Here is an 18,532-nt window from a genome sequence, read left to right as displayed (position 1 = left end):
GCGGAAGTATGTCTTGAGAAGTCGGGCGACCGAAAGGGGAAGTATTATGATCGATCAAGCTCGCTGCAAAGAATCTCGTTGATTGTCGATCGAGGATGTGAGAGGCGGGCGAGGCTGAAGGATGCAAGGCACAGCAGAGCACAGCACAGCACACGCTAAGCCGAACGTCGGACAAGCCGTGCGTGTCGGTCAAGAGATGGAAGAAGTAATTGTTGAATTAAATAAGCAGAAGACGAATTAAGAGTAAGATGGAAGATAGGAGCCGATTTGCGCCTCGAGAGATGAAGCAAAAAATGTCGAGATGGCTCGGCGCAAGTGGTTTTTGAATCTCTTGTCGCTTCTTGAATAAATAGAATGGATTGGATTGGAAAGAAGCCACTGAAGACAGGGAGCGAGAGATGAGGTGCGGGTGTTTGTTTGGTGGAGTACGTACCTTCCGGGGGTAAATTAGCAGGCAAGGTACAATTGTGACGGCGTTTGCCTCGTGAAAAAAAAACCAATCAGCTGCATCATGCAATGCGATAAGATAAGCAGCCGGCTACCATCGTCACGGCGTTGAATCTTAATGGATAAATTACCCGTTGAAGCAATCAGTATTATTTGTCTGGAAACACTCGGATCTATACATCAAGCACATACTCCATTGACCGACTGCTTTGTCATTTGCTCAAATGATGCCCTCAACGGACCATCATGGGATGATGTGATGCTCTTCACCTAATCCTGTACTAGCCCCTATATTTTTAGCGCTCGCTTGTCAGCCGCTACCACGACACTGTGACAGCCTCCCGTGTCGATGGACGGCAAGCGGAGGATCCTTGAAACCGACATTTTGACATTGATCAGGCACAACGTTGCACCTTTGCTACTATAAATATGCATAAAGCGAAACCCCTAACAAGCGATGGGGGTGGCTTCAGGTGGATTTCATAAAAAAGATGATGCTATTCAGAAGCTTAAGCATCAACGAGTAATGTCCGTAATCATTGATGTTTATTAAGCTCCTCATGAGGAGAACCACTTTGGGCCGAGGCTTTCCAGCTCTTTCCTCGTGGTATTGGACAGACACTACCGAGATCTCCAAATGCCGAATGACGACAGCCACTCTTTCACCAGTAAAATAGCCAAATCCGACAAACAACTCACCGTTCCTCCTCCTTCATCTTCACCATCCTCTGTTGTGCTTTATCCCTAGGCGCACCTCCCTTCGGCTTCGCTTTCGGTCCCGCTCTGGACCCTTTCCCGATTTCTCCACACAAACTGTTGAACCCCCGGCTCCGATCTCCGGCTTCCGGATCCGGACCCCTCCCGATTTTACGCCGGGTTTGCTCCGGCTTTCATTTTTCACGGCCCTAGACTCCGAACCAGGTCCCGGTTTAACGCTTGAACTCGACCCTCACACTACCCATTACCCACATCATGGCAACACAACTCATCGCCCTCCCGGCCGTAGAACGCCTCAGTCCCGCCTGTATCCGCATCTTAGGTGGCAATCCGGGCAAGTTCACCCTCCAAGGTACAAACACATACCTCCTCGGCACTGGCCGCCGGCGCCTCCTCATCGACACGGGCGAGGGTCGCAACGCCTGGATCACGTCCATTCGTGACACCCTCCAGCAGGAGAACGCCACCATCGACGCCGCGCTCATCACGCACTGGCACCATGACCACACGGGCGGCATTAAGGACCTCTTGAGTATCTCGCCGCAGACAAAGATTTACAAGCACACCCCGGAGGAGGGGCAGCTCGCGATCGAACATGGACAGCGGTTCGAGGTTGATGGTGCTACCCTGACGGCGGCGTATACACCAGGGCACACCAAGGATCATATTGTTTTCGTAATGGATGAGGAGGATGCTATGTTTACGGCCGACAACGTACTCGGTCAGGGCACGGCGGTTTTTGAGGACATGGCAACATATCTACGAAGCCTTGAAGATATGAAGACGCTCTTCAAGGGCAGGGCATACCCCGGCCACGGCCCTGTCATCGAGCACGGTCCAGCCAAGATTGCCGAGTACATCTCCCATCGACGTCAACGAGAAGAGCAGGTCATTCAGACGCTGGGACTCGGCCCAGGAGAGGCCAAGACAAATGTCGCCGAGCTGAGTTCGACGTGGACAGCCATGGAGCTGGTCAAGGTCATCTACAAGGAGGTGCCAGAGACTCTCCACCCTGCGGCCTGTGGTGGTGTGTTACAGATTCTGGGGAAGTTGGAGGGTGAAGGCCGGGTGGCCCGTGACGGAGACGGATGGCGTTTGTTGGGTGAAGGGCGTCCTTCTTTATAAACAAGTAGAGGGTGTGAGGTGATGACTGCTCCCACACACGGTTCATTAGTCTGATTGCTATTCCCGGTAAGCTTTGAACTTTATATCCGCGTTTTCCGAAAACTCCATTCATCCTCAAAAACCGCATCTGTCCTCGGATGTGTGGGATCCTTTCTTGGATGGAAGCAGTTTGCCGTGCCAAGACACGGCGAGCGACTTCGGCAGCTTCGGATCATTTGTCGACTTCACCGCGTCCTTGACATTTGCAGCAACAACCGGCAAACAAGAAAAGACAAGCTGCATGTGCTTAGCGAACGAACGAAAACCATGGCGGGGACTCACACACAATCCCTGCTCATCCACGATGCAATGCTAGAGCTAAGGCAGCCACTTTGGAGGAGCCGGGAATGGCGGTCTCTGATAGACGCCGCGGGCTTGAAATGATCTACAGCACGGGGCACTTTGTGTGTAACTCGTCCTTCTGACCGTTGATGCCCGAGCTAGCGGCCGCTGTAATTCATTCTCGGGATAGACTCATGTTGCCCTCTTGCACAATGGCATGGATCAAAGAGGTTACACGGCAAACAAGCCTGCAATGTCGTCACACGTCACATACATGATGTCCTCAGTCAACCTGGGTAATATGTAACAACCAGCAAACCGATTTCTTCCCGTAAAATCATACGACCATGGCCTTGTCATCGGGTTCATCTGTATTTTTGCACGGGAACCGAGATTGGCGTTGAAGGATCACGATCTGCTTCGCTTCATCCAACACGGATGTCTCGGAGTGTGCACCTTGTATCGTCCGTCCTGCGGCCACGGAGGTCCATGGACGACCGCATTGATCATTGCAGTTAAACCCTTGCCGTTGAATCCTTGGCAAAGACGGTCCATCTTTCCGTGTTATCCTCGAGGATGAAGCCAAAAATTTCCGCAACCGAATGGGGTTCCCATGCCTTTGATAGCCTCGTTGGTGTTTCAAGTGGGGAAAAGTCATCGGCGATTTCGACAATACGCGAGGTCAAGGCGGGTTGACGAGAGAGCTGCATCCACTTCCCGTGAGAGCTTCAATCCCTTCCAATTACTTGCTTAGTGATTATTTCTAGTTTGTCAGCCAACGTTGAACAGTTACCCACTCGTCTTTGTCACGATACTGTGGTGCAATTGTCAGCACTCAAAGCGAAGCGCAGAGATGGTCCCAAGTGGGGAGGGCGCAACGTATTGCTGCCAGTCCCCCAAGCTACCTTACATATCGACATGGCATTAGGGCTTTCTTTCTGCATCTGGGCTCATGCGTTTTCTTTGTATCCCATGCTCAGAAAAACCGGGGTGGGATAGGGTTGGTGAGATTTCGGAAAGATAATGGATGCTTGGTCAAGAGGTGTGTGTGTGTGTCGGTCACTCACGACTGCTGATCAAGGGTCCCCGCCTCCGAACAAAGACCCTGGCGTTTTTTGAGTCATACGGTCGTAATGGATGTTTCCCATCTGGGTGTTTTTCGTGTCCTGTGACTCGTGAAATGGCGGTTTGGTAGTGTTGTAGGAGGTGGGACCTTTTTCGCTCCGTGGAGGTATCTGACCGGAATCATCGGGGTGTCGGAGATAATATGGGCGCCTTGTTCGATGGGTGAAAGGGCACGTTGCCAAGGTTATGGTCCTGGTTTTACCTCCATCACCTCTTGGTCATCGGGGCCCGGGAGTTAAGTCGTCCGTGGTGACTTTGCGTTCTTGACCGCCGTGTGTAAGTGAAGCTGTCACGCATAGCCATACGTACCCTCCTGTAGGAATACGCTGCACACGTGTGTAGACGTAAGGCGTCTACGTTACTCTTTCGTCAGCCCTAACGTCTTCTCTAAGGGCTGCCCGACGTCATATTCAGCCTTATCGCGGACATAATCACTTTTTTGCCTCTCTCTGTGGCCGTCAATTAGAGTTACTCAAAGGGAACAGGACGGAATGGTCGGCCGCTTTTTTGCTGTGGATCCACGTCCCGGGGCCCGTGGAGCCCTAGATCCCGGACACAGGCAGAACGGCCAAGTCACGCCGCTCTTCGACATGCCTTAGCGGGAGAGAAGCTGTCGGCACTGAGTCCAAGCCCAGCCGGCATGTCGAACCCTACCTCTGATGACGTGCGAGCAGGCGTATCCCAATACGCAGATAAACAGGTCACCAAGGGTCGGTGCCTGAAGGTCGTCGTCACTGTCAGTCGTCACCAGCTTGTAAAAGGAAGGCCAAGCCACGGACAATGGAAGCAATATAAGTTATTTTTCGGTTACTGGACTTTGTGAAAATGTCCGTGGGTACTCCGTCTTCCGTCCCGTCGGATCCGGGTGGTGGGGGCGGAAGTGGTTGGTAGACGAGCAAGCCACCGAAGCAACGGTGCCCAGGAGCCAAGCACGCCCTTTGACCTTTGTGAAAGCTGTGTTTGCGCCGAGTACTGTATGACTTTGTCGTGTACATGTACCATGTACAGGACTTGCCAGGCGGTATAGATACAAAGTTGACACTCAACCGTTCTTCAGTTGGGGATACTATAAGCTAGCCAAGAGAAGAAACACTCTGCTCCAGTGATATGAGATGTCAACTTTTACTCGTACGAGCTTCTCACTTACAATACCATGTAAGAGGTCTTCAAGCCACAACTCTCTCTTCATCTTGGGGCGTGTACTGGGACTGCATGACAGGAACCCACCTCGTCGATCCATCGATGATGTCGTTCTCTCACGAGCTCGACAAGAGGTACCTACGGCCAGAGCCGAATAGCTGTCATTCGAGGAGGGTACTACCCGTCCATGTACCGTAACCACAGCCAGTTCCTCATTTGCTGGCACCCAACATGCCGAGCTACAGCCCACCCACCATCAAGTTCTCTCTCCCCCACCGGCCGGCCCCATCCTCCACCATGAGCTCTCTTCCCGCCCGCCGGCTGACCGTACCGTGGTCCAGCTACTTTTTTTTTTCTTGAGCTCCCCTTTGAAGCAATTCGGAAGCCTCGGATGGTCTCTTCTTCTTGGCCCTCCATTCTATTCCAACCCTGGCCCTCAATGGCATCTCTACTTCAGAATAAAAGCCCACACCCTCGCCGACTCGGCCCGGCGAGAGCTCCCTCCACTCTGCCGTACTTCCTTGAAATAGCTTCGGGCGCGTCGCATTGTCGTAAACCTGTGTCTACCGTCTCTTTTTACCTGTCGCCTGTAACTATCCTAGTCGCCAGAGAGTGCTGTTCGACTAATACTGGCTTGCGATCGGTTTCCTTGAAGCTGGTGTGCTCTCGACCTCCGTCTTAGTCGTGCGCGCACCAACAGAGCTCCGGATAGCAAAGAGATTCGACTATACCGAGTAATTCATAATGATTCCAGCAAAGACGCTATCGCGCTCTGCAGGCGCAGTACTCTTCGCGCTTCTCCCAGTTGTCTTGGCGCATGGCGACGAGGGACACGACATGGGCGACATGGACATGAGCCATGCCTCCGACAAGCCCAAAGACGCCTCGGAATACCCAGACACTTACTTTTCCCACCCAGATCATGTCGGTGTCATCTACGCCCATATTGCCCTCATGGTCCTCTCCTGGGTCTTTGTTCTCCCCGTCGGTAAGCTCAAGCCCACGAGGCCCGCTGCAACTCACAAGCTTTGCGCCAGCCACTGACGCATCTCTATAGCTGTCGTTCTTTCTTTGGCGAGATCGCGCTTCACTGTGCCTGTGCAGTTCGTATTCCTGGCCTCCAATGCCCTGGGGCTGCTCCTGGGCGTCATCTACAACGCCCAGACCCCGGACCTCTACCCAAACAATGCGCACCACAAGATTGGCTGGATCGCGACCTGGGTTGTCTCGGCGCAGGTTCTCGTGAGCCTTGTGGGATGGGTCGCTGGGGTGTTGCGAGGGGAAGCCAAGAAGACGAGTAGTGACAGGCAGGCCTTTCTCCCAGTGCCAACTGAAGCTCCTAGTCACCACGGTTTCCGACTCCCCGAGGGTTACCTCGCTGACAGCCCCTATCGACACTCTGGTGACAGTGGTCAGGGAACAGAGCGCAACACTGCTTCTCTCCGAAGCAGTTCTGTTTCGACCCTCGATGGCTTGGAGGAATCTCCCCTCGAGAGCCCGAGAAAGGAGTACGAGGAAGACGACGACGGTGACCTCGAGTCCATGTCTCTCTCCTCTCCGCCTACCAAGGGCGCCTTCGCTCGTCACGCTTCCAAGGTCGTTGCTTCTCGCGTGTGGAAGTATCTCAACATTGGACGACAGATCATTGATCGCATTATTCTCCCCTTCGGCTTCGTTGCGCTGGCGACAGGTGTAGTTACTTTCGGTCGCTTCTTTGTAAGTCGCCCCCTGAGGCTTCCACTTGAACTCCTCTAACACCCCTTTAATAGGAAGGAGAAGACGTCTTCAACGGCCTCGCGCATTGGATCAAGGGTGGCGTCTTCTTCTGGCTGGGCGTCTTCACCCTGGGTCGTTGGTCTGGCAGCTTCGGCGAGCTTGGCTGGGCATGGAACGTTCGCCCCAAGAAGGGGTCACAAAAGTGGCGACCTTCTGCCGAGTTTGTAGAGAGCTTCCTCATCTTCTTTTATGGCTCTACCAACATCTTCCTTGAGCATCTCGGCGGCTGGGGAGGTGCTTGGACTGCTCAGGACATGGAGCACATCTCCATCACGGTCCTGTTTATTGGTGGCGGCATGGTAAGTGTCAATTCTGTGCACACTTTAGTACGAGTCTTGAAAGTTCGAAGACTGACAATTTGTTCCAGTGCGGAATGCTCGTCGAGTCTACCCGAATTCGCGATCTCCTCAACACAACCGTCGACGACATCGAGCCGAAGCACCCCTACATCGACGAAGAAGCAGATGAACAAAAGGCACCCGAGACTTACGAGTTCTCCCTCAACCCCATTCCTGCCTTGGTCATCCTCCTGCTGGGCATCATGATGAGCTCGCACAAGCAGCACACCATGATTTCGAGCATGGTCCACAAGCAATGGGGCAACCTGCTTCTCGGGGCTTCGCTTGCTCGAGGCCTTACATATCTCCTTATGTTCCTCAAGCCACCCAAGTCGATTCTCCCCTCTCGACCTCCCACCGAGCTCCTTGCTTCGTTCGGCTTGATCTCCGGAGGCATCATCTTCATGGCAAGCGTAAGTGCACTCTGCCCCTATATCTGAGATAACAGCTAACCCAGAGCAGAGCTCTGACACCGTTGAAGGAATGATTCACTACGACCTAGACGCCATGTTCATGTACACCGTCACCATGGGCCTGGTCGGACTGCTGATGGCCTGGATCGTCATCGTCCTGGCCATCAAGGGCTGGGCAGTGCGACTGGAGCGACGCCGCTCCCAGGCGGCTTAGACACAGACACTGTTGATTGATATCAAGTCTTGCATTATTTGGAGTGTGCAGGAGTTGCATAGATACCTAGTTGATTGCATCGCGGCGCGCTTTTGTTGTCGCGATGAGTCTGCTTTGAGATACCCTTCATGAAATAACGGCCTTTTGATCGCAACCTGAACTCCTTTGTTTTCCCTAATGGCTCTATTTGTCGTGAAACGATTGAATCTTACTGACGTTGTAAGAATTGCTGGTCTTGGTTGATACGTGTTGGCCCTGGCGATTCGTGATGTTGATTTGAGATGAGACGCAATATTGGTTGTGCCTTTGGTCCATTGGTAGGACGTTCTGAATGGCCGTCCATCGGAATTTTTCCATCCACTCGTCCCAATCCGGCAGAAGATGTGATTTGCAGCTTTCAGATCCCTGCCGCAACTCAAGCATCTCCATCCTTGCCCTTCGACCCATCGACAACTCTCTTTTGATCCTCCGCTGAAAAGAGCCCCGCGCCCTGCTGAAGGGCATGAACCAGAAAGGGAATCGAGTCAGCCTTGAAGTCCTCGGCGTTGCGGACCTTGTCGAGGTCCTCCGAGAGCTCCTGCGTGGCTCGCTGTAGATAGTAGGATGTGAACTCGGCGGAAGCCTGGTTATTGGGCTTGGAAGACATTGTTGGAAGTTTGATGTGTTTCAAGGGTGTAAATACTCTTTATTATGTGATCAGGCCTGGCGGTGTGGCTTTTGATACTTGCGGTGGTGGTCGTGAAGAGTTGGTGTTAGTCGTTTGTGAGAGCAAAGCCTGAAGGAGAGGTTTGCAGACAGTGCATTTTCGCGTACGGAGTGACGAACGCACTGTATACTTACACCTCTAACTAGGCGCTGTTAGAAATCTCGACAGGTAGGTAGATGTGAGCAATTCACTTAAAAAATATAGGCTCTCTTGAATCTTTATATACATTAACAATTTTGTAATGTTTTGCAGTTGAAACAACGCTCTACGACTCTCTGGTTGTCATCAAAAGTCATCAACCTATCCCTACCATTGACTCAACAGACTTCAACTCTGGAAGCCGATATAGCCTCCCTAGTTGGCCCCTAACTGACTATTCTCAGTTGATTCCTATCTCTCTCGAAGGTGGTCGCACTCTAGGGAACTTCCTGGAATACAAATCTCTAGCATGGGGCATCACACTCCAAGAACCTCATCTGACACTGCAACACGTCTCAACCAAAAGAAAACCTGTACAATTGTTTGAACTCGCACACTCTCTAGTCTATGCGGTCCTATATACACGGACTATTGTCGGCCTGTCCGCTCAGCAGCCTCCCAACTGCCCAAAGTTACCACTTCCCTCTCCAGCATTCAAAAGACCAAAGCTCGATTCCTTTTCTTTACAACTCATCCAAGACGTGGATGTACTTCTTCTCTTCCCGCTTCTCCTTCTCCGTCGCAGGAGGGAGATCGTAGAAGTTTTGGCTTCGGAATCCTTGCTATAAGGGGGTCAGATATGGTCCTGATACTTCAAACTGGGTCACTCACCAGGTAGTGGTAGGTAAAGTTGGCAATGTCGCCGGGCTCGATTCCGAGATCCTTGAAAGTCTTGGCCTCAGGGTCAATGACCTGGTCCATGTACTCTCGCTCAACCTCATCGGCCGACAGGGTGTGCCACCAGAGCACCTTGTTCAGGATCTCAGCAACGGGCTTCAGGATAGCCTTGGGAACGTTGATGTGTCGTCGCTGCTTGTAGATTTCCTTGTCCACCATGTCGGCAATCTCGCGCATGCTGTACTGCTTGGGTCCGTAGAGCTCGAAAGTCTGTCCGGCGGTTGTGTCATCGTAGAAGATCTTCTCGAGGGCGGCTCCGAGATCAATTGACTAACAGAGTCAGTACCATTCCATATCCACCAGGACTCCGTCACCTACGTGAACGGGGTAGAACTTCTCCTGCATGTTGTTGGAGGTGAAGAGGTTGGTCACACCAGCCAACTTGAGCAGAAGGTTGTCCTCGAAGCCGAAGATGGGGGCGGGTCGGACGATGGTGGTCTCGGGGAACACCTCCCGGGCAATCTCCTCAGCTCGGCCCTGATACACTGGTCAATTCCATTCCCTCGTTGAAGCAGCAGTCGAAGTACCTTGGTGCGGTAGAACTCGGAGGTGGACTGGGAGTTGGCGCTGTGGGACGAAACGTGGATGTATCGGTCGACATCGTACTTGGCAACGGCCTCGATAATTCGCTCGGTTCCCTCAATGTGGACATCCTCCAGAGAAAAGTTCCTGATGCCAGCTTAGCTTCCTTGCTCGCCCTCGTGCTCGTCCTCTCGAAGAAACATACTTGGTCGGGTAATCACGGCCAATCAGGTTGAAAACGGCATCCGAGTGCCTGACGCTGGCCTCGATCGAGGGGGTGTTTCGAAGGTCGTGTTCCTAAAGGCGAGAGTTATAGCGAGGCTATGGTCGAGATCGAAGGGATTGAACATACGACAAAGACGACGCGGCCGAGATCTCCGGTGACCTTGAGGTGACGCTTGGTCATCTCCTCGCGGTAGGGAATGACGACGGTGCATCCCTGACGGGCTGGTAGACAATGGTTAGTCTTTCTGTCCTTCCTTTCCTGCATCAACTCGTAAAGGCCGGGTCTTCTCACCAAGACGGTTCACAATGTATCGTCCCAGCTGGCCGGTTGCGCCAAATACCGTAACAGTGTGGCCTGGTTGTCAATCGTCAGCGTCGTTCATGGGCATCGTAGCTCGATCGTCGCACCTCCAAGGGATGAACTAGACAGAGGAAAGCATCAGTAACATGATTCAAAGGGCCAATGGATCGTGGTTGGACTCACCGGCCACCCTCAACTCGGATGATGGGCTTCCCGGTTCGGGTAATAGAGATGTCGGAGAGGAATCGCTTGCCCGTGACATTGAGGGCGACATTGCGGGCCGACCGCGCGGCAAGCAGGGGCGAAACCATGGTTGCGATTATACAGATTGCGTGGGAAGACGCTGCTGTGCCTCGCAATTGGCCGTGGATCGTCTCGTCTTCACAGCAGCAATGTTTGGTGATGCTGGGCAATGTAGAGCCTCGGGGAACGCTATTTCCAGGTCACGTGATGGGTCAATGAAATCTTGCAGCTCGTTATTGGCTAGCGGGATTCCAAGGGAAGAATTGGTCCGTGCGCCCTTGAGTGTTGCGACACCAGGCTGCCTGGCAGCCTCATTGATGAGCTAAGGACCTCCCTCCAACTCCACAGAAGCAACGAACTATCAACCTTGAACAAACACCCCGAACCGACCAACTTGCTCTGGCTGCCTAGAACGGCGCCGTCACCATCACGAAGGAAACACATCGATTACCGCGCCGATTTTTAGGGAAGAATTTGTGCCGATCCGGAACTAAAAGCTCGAGATCTCAAGGTGCAAGCTAGCTATTGTTGCTGTGCTCACCATCCACACGTCACAACCCACCAACTCTCACACATCCCGCCATCATGAGCGCCGACGCCATCCCCGATTTCCTCGCCGAGCAGCGTGATGAAGCTCCCGAGGAGCTCCAGCCTCTCATCCTCGACTTTGAGAACTACTGGGAGCGGAAGCTCTGGCACCAGCTCACCGAGGCCCTCGTCGAGTTCTTCAGCCATCCCGGAAGCGCCCCCAAGCGGCTAGCCTTCTACAGAGTCTTCATCCTCAAGTTTGCCGACAAGATCAACCAGCTAAAGCTCGTGGAACTGGCGTTGAAGGCGGCGACAGAGTGCGATGGTAAGGAACCCTGCTGTGTGCCCCTCCGAAGCCGGCGTTGTGCTAACCCATGATGTCTTTGAACTGCAGAGGATGAGGAGCGTTTGGAATTCCTGCAATCGGTCGCCAAGAAGGTCAACAACGAGAACTCGCAAGATGCATACGTTTTTGCCCTGGTTGCTGTCGCTCGGGCGAAGCTCGACCTTGAGGAGCTAGACAGTGCACGAAAGGATCTCGACACCGCCGAGAGGATACTGGACTCCTTCGATTCCGTCGAGAACATTGTCCATGCCTCATTTTACGACGCCAATGCCACCTACTACCAGGTATGTTCACTTCCTAGGAACCCATGACCACGGTGTCACAATATTCATACCCGAACCCCTACTAACCCCTCCACAGCTCAAGATGGACTTCTCCAACTACTACCGCACTGCCCTCCTCTACCTTGCCTGCATCGATGTCGCCTCCCTCTCTCCCCAGGAGCGATACAAGCGGGCCTACCATCTCAGCATCGCCGCCCTGGTCTCTACCAGCATCTACAACTTTGGAGAGCTGCTCCTCCATCCCATCCTCGATGTCCTTGCCAAGAGCGAGCACGCCTGGATGCGCGAGCTCCTTTTCGCTTTCAACCGCGGAGATCTTGCGGCCTACGAGAGACTTTCTGATCGTGTCGAGTCTAACAAGCTCCTGAGCAGCAACTCTACCCACCTTCGCCAGAAGATCTACCTCTCGGCTCTCACTGAGGCCGTCTTCCGCCGCCCCCCTCATGACCGAACCATGACCTTTGCTACCATCTCCCAGGAGACTAAGGTTCGACCACAGGAGATTGAGCATCTCATCATGAAGGCCCTGAGCCTGGGTCTTCTCCGGGGTACCATCGACCAGGTTGATGGCGTGGCGCACATTACCTGGGTTCAGCCCAAGGTATTGGATATGAAGCAGATTGCCGCCATGCGCCAGCGACTGCTGGACTGGGACTCGAGCGTCAACCAACTCGGCAACTGGATCGAGTCGGCTGGCAAGGATGTGTGGGCTGCATAGACAAGAAGATGAGTGAAGACGGTGTGGCATGAGGGCAACAAAACGAACCCTGTACAGTAGACAGATAGAAACATCTATGTGGGCAGCTGATGATCCTGCCCAGAGGACAACTATTAATTATACGAGTCCATCCCATGTTATGAGTTCCAGTTACTCAGGACTCTTCTCGTGCTATTGCCCCAGACTACTTTAAGGAAGATCACCGAGAATTCCACTGGGCTGTAGTCACCCCTTAGGAGCAACAGTCGTGGTTCTCCTAATCATAGTCTGATGGTTATTCCAATGACAGTAAATCTTGAAACTAGCTAGTCTATATGTAATGCCAGTAGCTTATGAGTATAGATCATCCCTTTAGGGCTCTAAGTGTCGGCTCTCTGCGACATATCTTACACAAACCGAATTCCAACCACTCTACGCCGAAACCTCTCCAAAGACGTTGATCATGCCCACGAGCCAAGCAGGCCACCACAAACACCAAACCACCACAGGTGTATACATGCCCCATACGTTCCAGCCAAAGCTCGCCTCACTCAACAGGTCGGTCATGCTGATTCCCCAGGCCTGAGCCGCGACGTATACCACCGTAGATGGCGCCACGATGTTGAGCAGGCCGGCCAGAGACCACCGCAGGACTGGGGTTTTGACAGGCTGGACAAAGCTAAGCGGGCTGGCTAGAAGGCCAACGAGGAAGGCGAGGGAGAAGTTGAGAGTGGCGAGGGTGGAGAGGCACATGCCCAGGACAAGCAGGGAGAAGGACTTTGTGATCTGGAAGTGCTGAATGGTGGGCTTGGAGAAGATTGAGAGCAGGCGGGAGATGGCAAAGGGGATGACGGCTGAGACGACAGAGAAGATGGCAAAGGCAGGTGAAAGTAGCTATGAGTTGTCAGCGATATACAGTTGAAGTTTAGTGAGTCAAGACTTACACCAGCAGGAAGATGGTTAAAGGTGTAAAGAGGCACAGCTGGGAGAGCATGGCAGATGGCGACAATAATAAGTGGCAGGAAGAGATCCCTTCCTGACTGCGCAGTTTCAACAGCCGAAGCAGATCCCTTGGTCTCCTTGGGCTTATGCGCGGTTGTCGATGACTGGCCGCTCTTGACCCAGAGTGATATGGCCATGATGGTAAAGTTGGCAGCCAACAGCATGGCGCTAGGCAGATAAGTGCCAATACTGACGAATCGGTCCGTCTGCATCAACAGGTAGAAGAAGAAACTCTGGTGCAGATGCTCGAGGAGATTGTTCAGACTTCGGAACGAACCCTCGACGAGACGACCCATGCCCATGTCATCATGCCATCCTTCACCATAGGGCTGCAACGTCACAGCATCGACGTGGTAAGGGATGAAGCTGCTATGAGCACCGGCCGCGTAGCCAAGTCCCTGGTTGAGCATACCACGCAGCATGGTCTGCAAACGATCCGGGTAGCTCCCCTTGTGCTGCGTCATCTCCTGGATGGTGGTGGGGATACCCATCTGACCGCCGCCGATGTTGACAATGGAGTTGATGAGATCGAGGTTAGGCAGCTGTCCATTGACACCATCATAGATGATGTGCACTGCCTTGAATCTCTCCTCTTGAGGGTAGTCGATGGCGATGGCGCCCTGCAGAGCTCCAGACTTCAGAGGCAGAGGCGCCACGAGGTCAGGGTTGTGAGCATCGTGGTATGCGTCAACCCAAGCTTGAGTGCCGGTCTTGCTGTCAGGAGGGACAACAAGGATAATATCTTTGGACCAGAGTGACCAACCTATTTCGATTTGTCAGTTTCCTCATCCGCACGTCTTTAGAGAGATGTTGACGCACGCTTAAAGTAACGGACCAGGGTCAAAGCCAAGGACACGCCATTGCGGTTGAGCTGCTCCTCGATAGTCTTCCACGCAGCAACCAAGACAATGGCCTCGGTAGCATCACCTCGGGGAGCTTGGAGGATCGCATAGAGGTTCTGCCCCGAGTATTCGTGACCCGCTGAGTGATACGTGTAGTTCTGACGGCCAACCTTGAGGCCAACGCCCGTCAGGATCTCGTCAAGTCTGTCGTTAATCCTACCAATCCCAAGACCATTAGCGCCCGTCCCAATTGAAGCTCGTATCTGAAATGGAGAACGCACTCGTAGTTGCTCTTGCCCACCACGTCATCAACCTCATGACGATACGCGCGCAAGATGTTCTGTTCACTCCCTCCAAAATATGTATGCACCTGCCCCGGCAGCAGCGCGTTCTCCGAGATGTACGTCCGTCGCGAGTATTCGTTAAGAGGAAGAAGGAACAACCAGACGACGCCGATTGCGATACAAAGGAAGGACAGGTAAGGGGGAAGCTTCAAGATTCGAGGATCGCGACGCAGCGAGAACGCCGATGCTAAAACGGGTCAGCCGGAGTCCACGGACAGGAAGTTAGAGCTTGGGGAAGCTTCTCACAGAGTAACCGCGACATGGCTAGGCAGAGAGTTTGCGCGACGAGCGACTTTGTCGTCTCAATCCTCCAACTTGTCGTTCAAGTTTAAGATCCAATCCAGTGAATGCAACTGCATCCCGTAAATCGAGGTACGTACCTTTTCCGGACAGCTCACCCATCTCCAGAATGGCCCGCCCAGAGGTGGAAGGCTCGGCCGGGTGCCTGCATGTCCGGCGGGGCGGTCTATGTATTTCCCGGGGGTTGAAGCTCAAGTGGGAGACATAGTAAAGACAACAAATATACTATCTTGATTCTATCAATTATCAATAATTCGACGATTTATTTTTGTATATTTGAGCTCCTTGAACACATAAATTCATACTCCCACGTTATGTCACAGCGCAGATGGCTCAGTTCCCCTCGCTCGGCGCCCACACGTCAGTTCCAAGTGAGATCCTGATGACAGACACTTGAACCCATGATGAACAGTCGTCGTTTGTGCCAAAGAGTCGCAAGCTTCCGTTTCCACTGTGAAATTTTGTCTCTTTGTATGATGGCCAGTTTCAGTCATGTTCATCAATCAGTTTATGTCAAGCTGCTTGCTCTTATGTATGTGTTGGGTGTGTAAACGAGGCGAATGCTTGCATTGCTTGCGAGGAGAAGACACTCTTTAATCGGTCGCGATGCAAGAGTATTCTATTTACAAAACTTGGCATCAATTAAATCTAATCAATTATTTTTATCCCATTTGTTCTTCTTCTAGCAGTGTCTACCGTTCCTCCTTTCTTCCCGTTTCATCTTGTTTCGCATCGTTCCTGGCACAGCGGGCTTCATCTTTACTGTGTTTTATGCCACAGGCGCAGTACCTAGTTACCGTACGATCAAACATTATTCTCTCAAACGTAAGCATATTCGCTACTGCCAGTGTTGGTCTGTTTTTCGGCTGTGATTCACTGTCGCCTCGAACGCCCAACTACATAAGGATCATCAGTTGTCCCTCAACCTGACTCTTTCACCTTCTCCTCAATCACTCTCTCTGAGCTCCAGCCCTTTTTCGCCTCACACGCCTAGAAACACACCTCCGGCAAGCTATTCAGATCACTGTGTGGTAAGTCTTCGCCTTTGCGCCTCACATCAGATGTACTGAGTGAATGGTGAGCAGGGTTCACTAATTGGACACAGAACGCGCAGGCAACCAAGAGACAAGATGGCAACAGACGGAACTTCTGCCTCCAAATGTAAGAGCCTATCCCAAAGCAGGCGGATTTGAAACACAATACTAATCATGAGTGAGCAGCGATCAACGATATGTTGAACGATGTCCGCAAGGCCGCAGCTCAGGTCAAAGATACCAAGGCCAAGGGCGAGGATGTCAACGAGGCCGAGGCAAGGCTGGACGAAGCTGTAAACACGCTTTCTCGAGAGCGAGATGCGCTGTCAACACCCGAACATCCGCCACCAGAAACCAGACCGGAATTAAGTGACGATCAACTCGAGTGGCTGAAGAGGGTCAGGAGGTTGGTTGAGAGAGAGAAGAGGAACACCACTGAACCTCGAGAACAAGCTTTGCTCGAGGAGGTCATGAAGGCTCCCAGCTACTTCAAGGCGAAGAAGGAGGGTTAATTTTCATGCGTATGGGAAAGAATGAGTGGCTGGGCGACACGGAAATGCGCCTCTATGGGAGATGGAATTCGTCAGTAGCCATGAGAAGGATGGCCAGATAGTTGTTGAGAGATTGAAACACTCTGCTCGTCATTTCAAAAGTGCGGCAGTATAAGATAGTAACGTCCTGGTATCAGAAGATAGGTCTAGTCGTGAAGCCGAACTGATGAGGAATGGAAGTTGCCCATACAGAGGGCAGGTACCAAGGTCAAACACTGCTCCAAGTCTTTACACCATCTCGAGACTTGAGAAAATAAACATGTTTTGCCCTCTTAAGATGCGCAACACAGCCGAACATACTGTGATGTCTACACTAATTCCGAAAAATATCATCAACTCGGGTTCCGTCGTTCACGAAAGCCCATCCATCCCATGACACATCAAGGGCGCAGCAAGGTAGTAAGTAATAAAATGATAAACCGTGATGTGATGATAGTCATAACTGAGCAGATGCCATACATCTTCGAATTAGAGCTCTTGTTTCTATAATCTTCAATCACAACCAAGACTTTGGTTTTACCCACGCTTACTATCCAAGGCGGCTCGCAACAACTTAGAGAAGAAGGCGACCACCTTAAATCATCCATTCATTCCTTCGTTTTTGATCACCACGCCAAGCCCGAATTAAAAAAAGATGCCCAAGAATAACCCCCCTTTTCTATAGTACAAATAAGAGGAAAACGAGAAAATACGCAACCAGCGCCGTTGTACTAGTACACAGTCAAACAACATGAAAGCGCACAGTTTCATACGCCCTTACTCAAGGTCCGAGACGCTGAGTAGTGCCCACAAGCTCCGTTGCGGCGCTTCCACTGGGGCCGGGGCGGTTGGTCGTGGGGAGCACGCCAAACCGGCCATATGTCGTCTTATCGATGCTGACGTAGTGAGGCAGAATCTTGAGAAGGTTTAGTCGCTTCTCGATCCATCGGAGCGCCCACTCAGGAGGAGCAAGGAACTTGATGTAGCCGAAGCCAGCTATCAAGTCTGTTAGCATTGGATTTGTTACACGTGAAGAGGAGACTTACCGACGTATCCGATGCCCACGCCGCATAGATGGCCAAGAAGACTTGTCCTGGGTACCAATGCGGCCACCACCAAACACATAATCAAGGGAGTTGTCCACGTGGGAATGTTAACTGTGCCAATGACGAAGTGAGGGTTGGCCTTGTAGGTTCGAATGGACTCTATGGCAAGCAAGGTAAACACCCACATGCTATATGCCTATTAGCCATGTTCCTCGCACGTAGAGGACGTCAGGGTAGTATAATCTCACCTCGCTCCCAGTATCGAATTGTTCGCTCGGAAAATACATCGCTCGATGATCACGTAGACGACGGCAGGGATCGACGTCAAAGCTATAGCCAGAAGTTAGCAAAAGATCCAGTCCGGAGAAGCAACTATATCTTACGTCCAAAGAACAATGCGACCGAGATCAAAGTTCCGTGTTCGTTCTCGAATCGTTCCATCAAAGGCGTCAGGGCCAAGACATTAAGGATCATATGGATGAAATTGAGGTGTATTAAGGGAAACGTCGAAAGTCGATATGCTAATTCACAAGCCATGTTAGCGCTACACAAGAGAATCGATCGTTCTAAAGCTTGCCTGAAGTGATGCTGATCTGGTCAGGGATGAGGGCGCCCCATTCTCTCAAGTCCCATACTGATTGCACCGAGGCAATCCAAGCTGCGACAATGACAAGAACAATAAGCCGGGTGAAGAGCGGCAGTCGTGTCACGTAGGATCGCGCTCGCAACGTGTTAAAGTTTTGAAGTCGAGGCCGCATGTTGTCGCGATTCGCGCTGCACGGAGCAGCCGGGTGGTTCTTCGCTGGGACGGATACGACGGAATCGAGGGAGGAAGAATGAGCGACCGGGGAAAAGACGCTCTCAAAGAGAAAGAGAAGCTGAAACGGAGTAATTCGAACCACACCTCGACCCAACAACTTAGATATCGCAAGAGTCCAAGTTTGAAGATGCGATGGCCAAGTGAAACTGGACAGCAGGTCCCTTGATGAACATGGGGTGGCTGATTTAGGCTTATCAGCACGTGATCATCCTTGCGCCAGTGCCGCTGACTAACTTGATTAAGATTTGGTGGTGCAGATCTCAAATGACG

The 18,532-nt window shown here is 52.2% G+C and overlaps 8 protein-coding genes across 8 annotated transcripts; 4 read left to right on the top strand and 4 right to left on the bottom strand.

Moving 5' to 3' along the window:
• Positions 1-1,419: 1,419 nt before the first annotated feature.
• On the top strand, positions 1,420-2,289 carry NECHADRAFT_37456 (uncharacterized protein; the record flags this gene model as incomplete). Its single annotated transcript, XM_003040708.1, has 1 exon — positions 1,420-2,289. One exon carries the CDS (start codon positions 1,420-1,422, stop codon positions 2,287-2,289), a length of 870 nt encoding a protein of 289 aa, XP_003040754.1.
• A 3,136-nt stretch (positions 2,290-5,425) lies between these two features.
• NECHADRAFT_67931 (uncharacterized protein) lies at positions 5,426-7,792 on the top strand. The gene is made up of 5 exons (XM_003040707.1): positions 5,426-5,863; positions 5,933-6,591; positions 6,645-6,950; positions 7,019-7,402; positions 7,452-7,792. The coding sequence occupies exons 1-5, from the start codon at positions 5,620-5,622 to the stop codon at positions 7,614-7,616; spliced, it is 1,758 nt and encodes a 585-aa protein (XP_003040753.1). The 5' UTR covers positions 5,426-5,619; the 3' UTR covers positions 7,617-7,792.
• A 239-nt stretch (positions 7,793-8,031) lies between these two features.
• NECHADRAFT_37426 (uncharacterized protein) lies at positions 8,032-8,262 on the bottom strand (the record flags this gene model as incomplete). Its single annotated transcript, XM_003040679.1, has 1 exon — positions 8,032-8,262. The coding sequence occupies one exon, from the start codon at positions 8,260-8,262 to the stop codon at positions 8,032-8,034; it is 231 nt and encodes a 76-aa protein (XP_003040725.1).
• Positions 8,263-8,814: 552 nt separating this feature from the next.
• Positions 8,815-10,629, bottom strand: NECHADRAFT_67928 (uncharacterized protein). The gene is made up of 9 exons (XM_003040678.1): positions 10,430-10,629; positions 10,354-10,367; positions 10,238-10,300; positions 10,073-10,167; positions 9,926-10,017; positions 9,726-9,867; positions 9,517-9,675; positions 9,133-9,468; positions 8,815-9,083 (listed from the first exon to the last, which is right to left on the bottom strand). The coding sequence occupies exons 1-9, from the start codon at positions 10,555-10,557 to the stop codon at positions 8,985-8,987; spliced, it is 1,128 nt and encodes a 375-aa protein (XP_003040724.1). The 5' UTR covers positions 10,558-10,629; the 3' UTR covers positions 8,815-8,984.
• Positions 10,630-10,881: 252 nt separating this feature from the next.
• Positions 10,882-12,499, top strand: NECHADRAFT_99866 (uncharacterized protein). The gene is made up of 3 exons (XM_003040706.1): positions 10,882-11,342; positions 11,412-11,647; positions 11,724-12,499. Exons 1-3 carry the CDS (start codon positions 11,075-11,077, stop codon positions 12,363-12,365), a joined length of 1,146 nt encoding a protein of 381 aa, XP_003040752.1. The 5' UTR covers positions 10,882-11,074; the 3' UTR covers positions 12,366-12,499.
• A 277-nt stretch (positions 12,500-12,776) lies between these two features.
• On the bottom strand, positions 12,777-14,934 carry NECHADRAFT_78585 (uncharacterized protein; the record flags this gene model as incomplete). Its single annotated transcript, XM_003040677.1, has 5 exons — positions 12,777-13,238; positions 13,289-14,109; positions 14,166-14,404; positions 14,470-14,719; positions 14,913-14,934. The coding sequence occupies 5 exons, from the start codon at positions 14,932-14,934 to the stop codon at positions 12,777-12,779; spliced, it is 1,794 nt and encodes a 597-aa protein (XP_003040723.1).
• Positions 14,935-15,962: 1,028 nt separating this feature from the next.
• On the top strand, positions 15,963-16,378 carry NECHADRAFT_78584 (uncharacterized protein; the record flags this gene model as incomplete). Its single annotated transcript, XM_003040705.1, has 2 exons — positions 15,963-15,993; positions 16,053-16,378. The coding sequence occupies 2 exons, from the start codon at positions 15,963-15,965 to the stop codon at positions 16,376-16,378; spliced, it is 357 nt and encodes a 118-aa protein (XP_003040751.1).
• A 486-nt stretch (positions 16,379-16,864) lies between these two features.
• Positions 16,865-17,979, bottom strand: NECHADRAFT_99865 (uncharacterized protein; the record flags this gene model as incomplete). Its single annotated transcript, XM_003040676.1, has 4 exons — positions 16,865-17,392; positions 17,443-17,630; positions 17,691-17,772; positions 17,826-17,979. The coding sequence occupies 4 exons, from the start codon at positions 17,977-17,979 to the stop codon at positions 17,178-17,180; spliced, it is 639 nt and encodes a 212-aa protein (XP_003040722.1). The 3' UTR covers positions 16,865-17,177.
• Between the last annotated feature and the right edge of the window lie 553 nt (positions 17,980-18,532).

This window comes from Fusarium vanettenii (assembly GCF_000151355.1).
Source record: "Fusarium vanettenii 77-13-4 chromosome 4 genomic scaffold NECHAsca_59_chr4_1_0, whole genome shotgun sequence".
Taxonomy (NCBI): Eukaryota; Fungi; Ascomycota; class Sordariomycetes; order Hypocreales; family Nectriaceae; genus Fusarium; species Fusarium vanettenii.
Note: the sequence above shows the minus strand (reverse complement) of the source record. Positions and strands in the feature narration are given on the sequence as shown.